Genomic DNA, 13,359 nt, shown 5'->3' with positions numbered 1-13,359 from the left:
TTTTGATTAATCACTCACATTGTGTGTTTTATATAGCACTGTGCACTTTACACTTTAGCACTTAGTGGTATTTTCACTCAAGTGTATTATTTGTTAAACACCCATGTTGCTTATGTTTATTATTGCTGCACTTTTGATTGATGTGATTTTTTTCTAGCGCAGACACATTATTTTATTTTTATTTTTACTAAGAATGTAAGGGCTGATGCTTTATCACAACAATTTTCCTTCTCTTACAAGATGGAGTCGGTTCCGGTTCCTGTGCTCCTCCTGAGGAACCTTGTGACCGCTGCTTTGTCCCCGAGAGTCTCCATACTGCCATGCTCCAGACTTACCATTCTCCCAAGGCTGCTGGCCACCCTGGGAAGAATCAACTCTTTTGGGCCATTTCCCAACAATTCTGGTGGCCTAGTCTACGTGCTGATGTAACCGCCTTCGTAGCTGCCTGTTACGTGTGTGCTCAGAGTAAGACTCCACGACAATATCCTGTGGTCCTCCTACAACGCATACCCAATGGAGAGAGGCGGACCCACCTGTCTATGGATTTCATTGTGGAGTTACCCAACTCCCAGGACAACACAGTTATCCTTATGGGGGTTGACCGCTTCTCAAGAATGTCTCAATTTTTGCTCGGGAGATCATTCGCTTACATCACCCAAGGTGATTGTCTCGGACAGGGGTAGTCAGTTTGTGTCTCGGTTCTAGTGAGCCTTTGTGGACAGTTGGGAATTCAGCTTGCTTTCTCCTCTGCGTATCACCCGCAGTCTAATGGTCGCCGCAGAACAAGCCAATCAGTCCTTGGAGCAATTCCTATGTTGATATATTTACGATAATCATAACAACTGGTCAGACCTCTTACCATGGGCAGAGTTTGCTCACGATAGTGCCTTGAATTCTGCTTCCTGATTGTCCCCATTTATGGCGAACTATGGTTTCCAACCTTCCATGTTACCTGACTCATTTGTTCCACAGAGTATTCCTGTGTTAGAGGAGCATCTCCGTGGTCTTCGTTCCACTTGGGCACAAGTCCACGAGGCTTTGCGACATGCTAATGATAGGTACAGACTCCATGCTGACCACAGACGCCTGCCTGGGTCTTCCTACCTGGTTGGGGACAGGGTATGACTGTCATCTCGCAACCTCAGACTTCATGTTTCCTCTCTGAAGTTCACACCTTGGTTTATTGGGCCTTTCCGTATTCTTCGCAGGATTAACCCAATGGCTTATGCAATTAGACCTTCCTTCTAATAAGCGTATCTCAAATGTATTTCATGTCTCCTTATTAAAACCTTTGATCTGCAACCGCTTTACCACCTCGGTGCCATATCCTCACCCTGTACAGGTTGAGAACCATGAGGAGTATGAAGTACAGTCCATTGTTGACTCCCGTAGGTTCCGTGCGAGCATACAGTACCTGGTGCATTGGAAAGAGTACGGTCCGGAGGAGCGCTCTTTGGTCTCATCCTCAGATATACATGCCCCTGTCCTCCTCCATGATTTCCATAGACGTTTTCCCCTCAAGCCTGGTGGTCCTCCGAGGGGGAGGGGTCATTGAGGAGGGGGTACTGTCAGGGCAGGGCTTAGCCCTTTCTCTCTCTGAGCTGGCAGCTCAGCTGTTGGCTAATTGCCAGCTCCTATGTCTCCAGAGTGACTCACCTGTTGATGACATCCTGCTCGTCAGTCCTGCCTACTTAAGCTGTCCAGCCCAGATGATCTCTGCCTTCGCCTTGGTCAACATTACAGAGACTATCTCCTGCATTTCCGTTAAATACTTGCTTGGCTGACATTCCTTCTGGCTCCAGATCCTGCTTGCTGTTCCACTACACTGATCTCTGGCTTCCTGACTTTCTGGCTTGTCTGACTATCCGTTCCGGTTACCGAACATTGGCTATGTTTTGACTACGTTTGTTCTATTTACTTTTATTATTAAACAAGTGTGATTTAACTGTATTTCTGTCTCGGTCTGATTCATGGTTTCTGACACCCCTCCTGTCCCCCTCCGTGCTCCTCTGCCCCCTTTGTTCTCAATCTGTCAGGATGGAGAGCAGAGGAAGGAGCCTTAACGGTAGCTGTCATTTACCGGCTCCATCCTTTTCTGAATGAACTGACTCTGTCCATTCATAACTGAGCATCGTAAAACTGTGTTTACGATGCTTCAGTTTATGAATGAAGAGGAGCCTCTGTCTCCTCTCCATTGATCTCCAGTGCAGCGGAGGCTGCAGAGAAAGGGACTGGGGAATCTCTATCCTCAGTCCCTTTCCCCGTCTCAAACAAGATATGTCAGGGCATTGTGGAAAAAAAATAGTTGTAGAAAATAATTAAAGAATAAATTGTAAAAAATAAAATTGTAAAAAAAAAAAAAAACTACTGACACAGTCCACACGTCATCAGTGCTGCATCTTAGAGCCACTGTCACATGAAATGAAAAAAAAGAATCGGTAATCGGTATCTGCGACTTCTTGAAAAAAGTATCGGTACTTGTACTCGGTCTTTAAAAAGTGGTATCAGTGCAACCCTAGTTTTAAGCCCTCCCTACTCAATCCAAATGAAAAGGTTTTGGCGTGAACTGGTGTTTAATGTTGAAACAGTTTTGTACTCGATTTTTTCCTTTGCATATCTGACCCCACTAGTGATGTATAATGGACTGATGATTAAAGTGGTATCACTCAAAGCTCAAAACCAATAATGTTATATATTGTACTGCAGTTTACCAATCATTAGATGCGATGCCTGCTTTCGTTTTTAGGCTTTTTTCTCTGTTTTCACCTGGTTTATTAGAGTGCCCCTGCACTCTGAATGAATGAACACAGGGGGCACCTTTGGACAAGCAGTATTGTCGGTCTGGGAGGAAGGGATTGTTAGTTGTACAAGCGGATTTAAATATACTATATACTAACAAATTTAATCCAAACTCCAGCTAATACATTATAATCAGTTACAGGAACAGTTTTTTTTTCCATATGGGATTTTGGTTTTACATAAATAAATAAGAAGGGATCACTGTAAGTACCCCTGCCAGTGGTAAATGGTTTGTCTTATCCCTGTAACTGAAACATCTGCAAGAAATCTTGTTCTTTTGAAAAATAACTTAGCTGGGTGACCAGATGAAAATAGAAGAAAGAACGCATAAAAAAGAAAACTAATGTAGCCATCACATCTAAGAATTGATAAGCTAAAATATAATACATGTTTGCTTTTGGGTTCAATATTGCTTTAAAGTACCTATGGTCACATGAATCTCAGTGTATGAAATCTAGATCACATTTTATAAAGTACACCACGCTCTCCACTTCGGATCCAACTGTTTCTGCCAACTATCAACTATTTTCAACAAACACGGTCACTTTGATGCTATAGTACAGGGGCTGGCAACCCTTTTTACATTAGGTGCCAATTTGCAAGCACTGGACAACTGGCTTGTCAATGAACAAGAGCGGGTCGTAAACATGTACAGTATCTCACAAAAGTGACATTTTTGTAAATATTTTATTATATCTTTTCATGTTACAACAAGGGGAGTACTCACTTTTGTTGCCAGTGGTTTAGACATTAATGGCTGTTATTTTATTTTAGTTTATGGGGACTGCAATTTTACACTGTTATACAAGCTGTACACTCACTACTTTACATTGTAGCAAAGTATAATTTCTTCAGTGTTGTCACATGAAAAGATATAATAAAACATTTACAAAAATGTGAGGGGTGCACTCACTTTTGTGAGATACTGTATATTATTTTCAGTTTTTGGCCTCATTCACACAGGCATAAGTGTACATCAGTGGGAAAGGATGTGTTTGCCGGCATGGGATGCACAGGTGTTCTGTGCATCTAAATGCAGGCAGTCCTATTCATGACTATTGGGATGCAGCAGCTGCACTGACACAGTCGCTGCTCCCAATCCGTGTCCCTGAATGCATACTGCCAGCACTGGCCTTCGCTAGTGATGTATCCAGGTCCCACAACGATATTAGACTTTCACCTTATTCAACAAAACATGGCTAGATAGATCAAAAAACATAGATAGATCAAAAAACATAGATAGATCAAAAGACATAAACGGAAGGGTAAAATTGAGAGCAAGGTAACGCAGGTCCGCAATATTCTAAAGCATAGAATGTAGTCCTCAATATAATATTTAAATCTGTTGAATATGTTTGTAATCATACATTATTATGTGCAAATATGCAAATTAATATGTGTAATTATATACACTGTGCAAACATGCAGTGGAACTGATTTATATGTGAATAAATCAATAATATTTAATGGATAAAGAATCATATAAGTGGTATATAATATCACCAATCTAAAGTGCAATGCGTATGTGCAAATCTGCATCTGTAAACTATGACACCAAATATTGTCAATATTGATGAATTAAATAAAATTTGACCTCCCAATTTTACAGTAAAATACCCAGTGTTCACTTTAGATTGGTGATAATATATATCAGTTCCACTGCATGTTTGCACTGCATGTTTGCACAGATCAAAAGACATGCATCCAATTTTTACCAGTGCCTTTAAGACTTGTTCACATGCCTGCAGTTCGCTTTATCATGCATTGCGGGTGAGGCACAGAGTCACCTTAGACTATTCATATTAAATGGGCCTCAATGCAGGAAAAATTGCTCCTGCTCCTGCAGTGCGCTGTAATGCAGGTGTGTTCTATACATGCATTAGGATGCAATTAAAAACGAATGCACATGTGTCACATTGCGCTGCGCTTGGTGCATTGCCCTCATGTTACTGCAAGAAGATGATGAGAATGGGTCTTTATTTTGTCTGTGCCTTTCTTGATATATCCCTCCCTTGGCGAATTAAGCTGTTTAGCTCCTACTTTAAACTGATAATAATTAACATAAACGTATCTATTTATGACCTTTGCTCCATCATAAACAAGATATAATCTGTGGGTTGCATAGTAATGATAATAGTTAGCATACCTTTTGTAGCAAGAAAAATACAAAAGCCAAGATATTTTGATGTTTGTTTTAGGCTCGGTTCACATATATGCGAATCGGATGCATTTCTATCTGCATCCGATTTTCATAGCATGTGAATTGGATCGGCTTTCAATTGAGCCAGTTCACATATGTCCAGGGCAGCCGTGGTCCGTTTCTGAAAAGGGTCTTGTGCGATTTTTAGGTCTGGTTTAGATGCAAATTCAAGTAAACATTTGCATCTGAATCGCACCTGAACCGGCGAACAAAGCTGCAAACCGCAGACGGACATGTGTGGACCCAGCCTTAGTAATGTAGAGCAGAATTTATGCTTCAGCAGTATCTGTACCCCTCAATGTTTCATGGTAGCACCAATGACTACTCTTACCTGTAAATGAGTGTGTTGTTTCTATAGTTAAAGCTGAAGTTTAATCTGTTTATATTTTGAATTCCCTGGTTCCTCCCCGCTCCTTATTAAATATGACTATTTTATACTAGCTTTATCCTCTCTCTTAAAATTTCCCTGTAAAATGTGACTTTACTTTTTTGGTCGCTTACAGGTCAAGTAAGGTTTCTGAATTGCAGTATCCCATGGCAACTGCTCAATGCTCCGATGAGTTATGGTTGATTGACGTGGTTTATTTAAGAAACTTCTCTCATGACAGGTTTCCTTTAATTGTTGGCAGGATTTATTTTATGCCCTATATGGACCATATAAAATATTGTTTTATGTCTTAGGCCTGACCTTATAGATTACGACTCTCTAAGGCCAACCAAGCCAATATACAACTTGAATAATGCCTTTGAGGTGGCAGAAACAAAACTGGGTATCTCCAAGCTCCTGGATGCTGAAGATGTGGCGATCCCACACCCAGATGAGAAGTCCATCATGACATACGTGTCTCTGTATTACCATTACTTTTCCAAGATGAAGCAAGGGAAGACAGTCCAGAAAAGGCTTGGCAATGTAAGTTCAGCTTTACTATGTACTGCATAAGGTGTCGTAAGGTTCCCATAGTTGTAATAGCAGCAGACTAAAGCACCGTACACATGGTACAAAAAATACAGGCCGTCATTCTGCCCGTGTGTATGTCGGTCTGTCTGACTTCTGTCGGACGTGCATGCTGGAAAACCAGCAGCCGACCAACTCCCAATCAACGATCTCAGCCAATGGCAGAGAGCGCTGATCGGAGTGTTCTGGTGGGGTGGCGTCCCCCTTTGCACGAAAAAAAAACTTTAGTATGTACCCACCTTTATAGTGTTAGGACAATATTTTCTTTGCCCTAGAGCAGTGATGGCGAACCTTGGCACCCCAGATGTTTTGGAACTACACTTCCCATGATGCTCATCTACACTGCAGAGTGCATGAGCATCATGGGAAATGTAGTTCCAAAACATCTGGGGTGCCAAGGTTCGCCATCACTGCCCTAGCGGAATTTCTCCTCAGTTTATTGATTATCGATAGAGATAAGCAGCATTTTTTGCATTTTCTCTTTAGCTCCTTTAAAGGAAATGGATCTTTGTCTTTGTGTGTCTTTGTGAAAAGAGTGCAAATGCTGAACAAAACAAGATAAATGTGATTTTTTTCTTGTTAACGCCTCATACACACTACTAGTGTTTTTCTGGTTGAACAAAAAAAAAAAAAAAGAAACCTGACAGTTCAGGTCGGAGCCACTGTATTAAGAATCCAATGTACTAACAATCTCCCCTGCTGTTCTATTGTGTTCTGACAGGGGGGACGATCCCCGCCAAAACACTCCGGTCATCGCTTGCAGCCATTGGCAGACCTTTTTCGGTCATGCTGGCACAAACTCAATTCCTATATTCCTCTTTTAAGTGGTAATTTTTAAATATTTTTAACAGTATGCTACATGAAGATGGGGGACAATTTACTAAAAAGCAAATAGACTGTTCAATTTGCAAGGGCATTTTCCCCACAGCTTAGAGAGTGTGGTGACATTTACTTTTGCAAAGAATACCCAATCACATACAAGGAAAGTAAAAAAAAGGTGTTTTGCTTGCACATGATTGGATGCTGAAAGTCAGAGAGATTCACCTCATTCACTAAGCTCTGGGGAACATTAACTTGCAAAGTTCAACTTCCCTTGTGAAGTGAACCACCTATTTGCCTTTATTAAATCAACTCCCCATGTAACAAATATAAACTATTTGTCTGCAAAGTTGAAAAGACAGTACAATTCCAGGTTTAATGTGACTTTAATGGAAATTGCCAGCTTGGCCCAAACTATTTCCATTACATAACAATGTGGCTGCTGTGTGTGTTCTGTGATGTACTGTAGTAGCATTAGCTACATACAGCATGGTTCAACAAATCCCAGGCGCCAGATCGCCATGGCGAATAGAAATGGTGTCCTTGCGCATGCACTTTTCTCAGCCAATTTGCTGTTGGCACCAGACATTTCTGGGTAAGGGGCACTTAAACCTTTCATTGTCCCAGATGTTAACCCCTTCATACCCAGTGTCATTAGTACAGTGACAGTGCATTTTATTAGCACTGATCACTGTATTAGTGTCACTGGTGATGTCAGTTTCAGTTAGCCAGTGTCAGAATGAGCACCATACTATCACAGTACCGCTATTAGTCACTGATTGCTGCCATTACTAATATAAAAAAATATAATTTTTTTTTTTTAAATCTTTGGTCTTTTTTCGTTTATAGCACAAAAAGTAAAAAAAAAAAACAAACCCAGTGGTGATCAAATACCACCATAAGAAATCTCTATTTGTGCAAAAAAAATGATATAAATGTCATTTGTGTACAGTGTTGCATGACTGCGCAATTGCCAGTTAAAGTAATGCAGTGCTGTATAGCAAAAAAGCTTGACTCCTAGATTCAAAGCAAATTTGTCAGGCCTTGACATTTCACAGCAGTATGGGTGACTTCCTGCCTGCTGTCAGAACTAAATAAAGTCACGTGAATGTCAAATCAGGGAATACAAGGCTTCCTCTGATTGGCTGAGATGGAGAGACAGGCAGATGATGTCATGATTTCTACCTCAACCAATCAGATGAACCCTTGTATTCATTGATAAAAATACAAGGCTTCCCCTGAATGGTAGAGAAGCATTCAGGCAAACTCTATTTGGTTGCGGCAGAAGACGGGAAGTCACTCATACTGCTGCAGGAACATGGCGCCGCTTATTGTATAAAGCTAATGCTACTATAGAATATTACAGCACACACAGAGGCTGCATCATTATGTAATGGAAACATAGGAAAAAGTGATAATGGACTGTTTTCAGAAACAGATAAATGTCTCCAAATCCCTGGTGATGAATAAAACGAGAATAGTTTCCTCTTCACTATCTGCGTGTTTACCTTGGTAACAGACGTTGATGTCTCCATTAAAGATCCCATTCTCTTAGAGGAAGCATTGTCTCCCTCCTATTCTCGTTTTATGTAATGGAAACAGTTTGTTTGGGCCAGCTTGGCCCAACTGAACTATTTAAAGTGATATGAAACCTGAATTTCTACTTTAATGTAGACCCTCATAAAACCACATTAACTAAGCTCAGGAGACTTTCATTTGAAAGTGAGGGAAATGATCAGCAACACCTACTGGAGTGGTCATGCAGGAGGATCTGCATCTGGCTGTTATCTGCTCAACCTAAGAGCACCTCTCTTCTGCTGCCTTCAGGTACCATTCAAACTTATGATTACTGTAGGTCAGGGATATGCAATTAGTGGACCTCCAGCTGTTGCAAAATTACAAGTCCCATCATGCCTCTGCCTCTGGGTGTCATGCTTGTGGTTGTGAGAGTCTTGCTATGCCTCATGGGATTTGTAGTTCTGCAACAGCTGGATGTCCGCTAATTGCATATCCCTGCTGTAGGTGATGTGTAGACTACATGAGCATTCTATGCATTGATGCGCTTGTAAGCAGGATATATTCTTATTCATATGCAAGCTACCGCATTCAGCAAACAAAATCAGTCTCCAATTTCCTGAATTGGTACACTGTTAATGGCAGAACATAGTATTGTGAGAAAGGCGTAGAACTTGTGACAACCTTTTTATTGCTGTATGTGACTTCCTGTCCTAGTGAAAACTGCACCCCCCATTTCTTGTTTCAGTGTATCAGAGACAGGAAGTGAGGGAAAGGCTTAAGCTGGCCATACTGTAGATGGATTGTTTTTTTCCATTCAGACCTCTGGCTGAAAAAATGTTTTAAAAATATGAATGGATGCCTCCATCAACACAATTGTGATGGATGGGGATCCTCCCTTCTAAACCATTGGCTGCAGCCACCGATCAAGAAAAAATTTCTAACACACCCATAGCTCCCAACTGTCCCTGATTTCGAGGGACTGTCCCTGATTTGGAGCAATGTCCCTCTTTCCCCCTCATTTGTCCCTCATTTTGGTCTGATCCATATAGTTGTATATAAAATGCACTTTTTATCTTTCAAAAATTGTTTCCCAGTGCTAAATCTTTCATTCAATTTCTAAATTGCTGCATTTGTACATTTTAAAAGCCAATATAAAGGTAAAAAAAGTCCTTGTGGATTTAATTAACCTTTTTTTGGTTAATTCTCCTTTAAGGGGGAATGGCAGGGTGCGTGTCCTATGCCTACATACGTTTGTTAGTAGTTGTTGTCCCTCATTCTGTTATGGAAATGATTAAGAGCTCCAATCGAGCTCAAGGTTATCTGCTGCTGTCTCTAATTTGAAAAGTGTTGATATGCATGCATATAAAAGTAAACACACTGAGACACGCTCAGTTTCGTTACTGTTACACTTCTAATTTATTCAAGGCGGTGTTAATGTTTTATACACACAAATACGTCATTGCTATGTCAGTCTAATAGGTACATCTCATTGGTTAAGATAGAAAAGAAGATGGATAATTTTCATAACGAGGTTTGGCTCTCTCTGGTCTTATCTCCAGTTCCGCATTCTTTTGATGTGTGGGAGGTAGGGGGTAATCGCCATCTTGAGAAAATATAGGAACAGAGCAAATCTGTATACTTATATAATGAGTAAGGAGAAAAATATGTATGCACATAAGAAAATAGACATTTTCAGATTACTATTATTATCTACATCACATTCCTTCACAATCCCCCCTAAAATGACTATTTTCTCTTTTCTGTCCCTAATACTAAAGGTCCTACTTTTTAGCCTGGCCCTTCTCCTCAGCAACTCTTTTAGGCTGTATATAGAATTGGGCAGCAACTGTTCACTTCCCTCCTCGATACAGCTGGAGAGGTGCAGTCAGGCGCTATCTATCCCTATAACCCTATAGGATTGTGAGATTATGGACAGGGAGTGATTGTAGAGGAGTGAAGGGTTTGTCATCTTCCATCATAAGGGGGTCCTCTTCTTCTTGGTGGAGAAATGTAGGTGTGCTATTGTCTACAGCCTTGCTCATTAACTTTTTTACAAAAGGTAGAATACAGCATATAATCAGGGCTAAAAGATCCAGGATTATTAATACCGTTACCCGTATCTGGGCGAACACCTTCTGCCACCCACTCATCCAGCTAAAATATTGATCCCATGGGTCTGTGATACCTGAGTTCTTCTTCAACTCTAGTGACAGATCTTCTAATTTCTTTATAGCTAAAGTAACCTTACCATTTGGGCCAATATTATCAGGAATGTATGTACAACAGGTTCCCGTTTTTTCCTATGATTTTACAAAACACCTCCTTTCCCAGATAACACCATGTCTAAGGCCATCCGGTCCTGGAATGTCATGTAGGAAGTGGGGGCTAACTGATCAGAAATTCCCTGGAGGGCATCTTTAGAGTAATTTACAAATCTCTGTTGGTTATAATATGTATAGTGTCAGGTCACCTAGAGGCTGGGTGACAGATGCACACCGTTGGGATCAGGAGTGCACTGCAAGGTAGTGGACCCTACGGGTGACTGCTGCGGATTGTACCTTGGGAGGTTCAGGAAGCAGGTCTACTGGATCACTGACACAGATCCCACTGGGAGCTAGAGCATAGATTCCCCAGGGCGCGGAGTCTAAGAGCCAGCAGGTGTTCACCAGAGCCTCTAGTGGTGAGGATGGACTGCGCTGCAGTCTGGCTCCAGGTCGCGGCCCCCAGGGTCTCACAGCTCACGCTCACGGTAGACTACAGGAGCAGAGGAAGGAGGGAGCTGGCTGGAACATCAGGGTCGCAGGCAGACAGGGATGGCCGGGAACAGGCCAAAGTCGGTAACAGAAATCAGATGTAGGAAACATAGCAAGTACACACATAGGCTAACACACAGTGGTTGATCAGCACTGCTGGCTTGCAGTGCACAGGTTAATATAGGGTTCCCTGATAGGGCCTGGGGTGGGGCCATGCTTAGAGGGGAGGTTACAAAAGCAGTCAGGTGAGGGTCAGCTGGTCTCTAGAGATGAACACATGGAGACAGGTAAGCTGATCGACAAACTCTATTGCATAACCATGACATGTAGTTAATTCAATCTACATTCTTGCTGACAGTTGTTATGGGGATCAAAGACTCAAAACCAGCTTTTACCTGATCCCTGCCTTTAAACTCATCAGGGACCCCCCTTGTAACCCCTATGACATGTATGTATACATGAGGATCAAAGCTTCCGGAGAGAGCTGCTCGCTTCCTCCTCTGACTGTGTGCTGGGTCAGTGTATGTATCAGGGGTATCTTTGGTTAGGATATGGGGGCTTTCTATTTTCATCTTTTTTGTCTAATGCACTCTGTGGTCGCCCAGTCTGGCCCTGTGTTCCAACCCACTGGCCCCCACAGAAACCACAACTCTGTCCCCAGTAACTGTATGTATGGCATACATATATGTCCTTACCGTCAGGGATATCACTGTACCAATGGCATCACCATGAAGGGTCAAACGGACAAGGTACTATGTCACCGTAATCTAAGGTAAAGGTGGTCACATGTGTACCTGAAGAGTTACACCAAAACGTAATTATGTTATCATTTTTGTGATGGCCACCTCCTGGGCCCCTCCCCCCTAGATCAAACAGAAAAAGGATATGCAGCACCCGAAAACACGCTCTCCTGCAGTGATAAGCGTGCATTCAGGTGTTCTTCCTGGCCAACTTGACTGAGGTGGCTGTGGTCAGCAAAACTTGGAATGGACCATCATAACTTGGCTCAAGGATCTCCAGACAGTAGTTGGTGTGTTCCTGTATCTAATTCAGGATCTGGAATGGAAGAAAACACCTGGACATGCATTCAGGTTAATTCTCGTGATAATGTGGTTACATAATTAGTCAACACATCAGACTGTAACTGTTGTGGAAAGTAACAACCAAGTCTGGGAGCTGAACCAAACAAAATTTCATAAGGGGATAGGGCATGTTTCCCCTGGGGGTGTGTCTGACACTGAACAGGGCAATGGGCTAACTGTCTGGCCAACTCATGTTAGTCTCTTGGGCCATCTTTAACATCCTGTTTTTAGTGTCCCATTCATCCTTTCTACCTTCCCGCTACTTTGAGGGTGGTATGGGATGTGTAGTGCCAACTGAACCCCCAGTGCTGCCCAAATCTCTTTAGTAAGGGTTGTTGTTAGGGCTGGTCCCTGATCTCTCAATATCACCTCTGGGACCCCAAATCTACATACTATCTCACTCAGTAATTTCTTAGCTGTGGTCCTGGCAGTCATGACCACTTCCACTAGGGCGTATTCGAATCTGCCACTTCTTGGCACTTGAGAATGATCAATTTGCATCCTCTGGAATGGGGTATAGGGCTTTTGCCAGGTGCTTCTTCTGTGCATTCTGGGTTACATTTGGTGCAGATAATGCATGATCTGCAGAAGCTGTCGGTCAGTGGAGTAACTCTTGGTGCAACACTTGTTGATAAGAGAGTTCATAAAAGTCTTTGTCAAGTGGGCAGCTCCATGTGCCCATTGCACCACGGCTGGGTACATACTCCTGGGTAGACAAGGCTTCTTGTTGCACTCGAATAGTCCATTTCTGAGAGTTGTTCCTCTCCGTTTCCAGCTTTCCTTCTTATCCGGACTTGCTGTTTCCTGTAGTTCTTTTAGATAAACTCTGTCCACTGGGAAAGTCTGTAAGGTAAGCACGGGGTGGTCTTCTTCTACCACCCTGCTGTCCACTTCCCGCGGACCACCAGCTGTCTGTTTGGCAGCTGTATTGGCTCGATGATTGCCTTAAGCTTCTTTTGAGTTCATTTTGTCGTGTGCTTTTACTCAGAATAGTCACTTGGGTTGGGAGAAGCAAGGCATCAATCAATTTTTCACAGGTGTTCCTGCAGCCATCAGGAATCCTCTGTCCTAGATAACACCATAATCATGGGCAATGCTGAAAGCATATCTTGAGTCCATGAATGTTGGCTCTTTTTCCCTCTGCCCATTTACGTGCTGTAGTAAGTGCTTATAGCTCTGCCTCCTATGTAGACATCACCGGTGTTAAGGCTTCAGCTTGTAGAACAGTGTTTT

The 13,359-nt window shown here is 42.3% G+C and overlaps 1 protein-coding gene across 1 annotated transcript in view; it reads left to right on the top strand.

Moving 5' to 3' along the window:
* The window catches only part of SPTBN5 (spectrin beta, non-erythrocytic 5), a 367,667-nt gene that overhangs the window by 16,168 nt on the left and 338,140 nt on the right, over positions 1 to 13,359 (top strand). Inside the window, exon 6 of the mRNA XM_073608935.1 lies at positions 5,681 to 5,909. Coding sequence (XP_073465036.1) covers positions 5,681 to 5,909 — 229 coding nt within the window. The remainder of the gene's footprint in view (positions 1 to 5,680; positions 5,910 to 13,359) is intronic.

Source organism: Aquarana catesbeiana, linkage group LG13, assembly GCF_042186555.1.
Source record: "Aquarana catesbeiana isolate 2022-GZ linkage group LG13, ASM4218655v1, whole genome shotgun sequence".
NCBI lineage: Eukaryota > Metazoa > Chordata > Amphibia > Anura > Ranidae > Aquarana > Aquarana catesbeiana.
The sequence above is the reverse complement of the archived record's forward strand: the minus strand, read 5'-3'. Positions and strand labels throughout refer to the sequence as shown.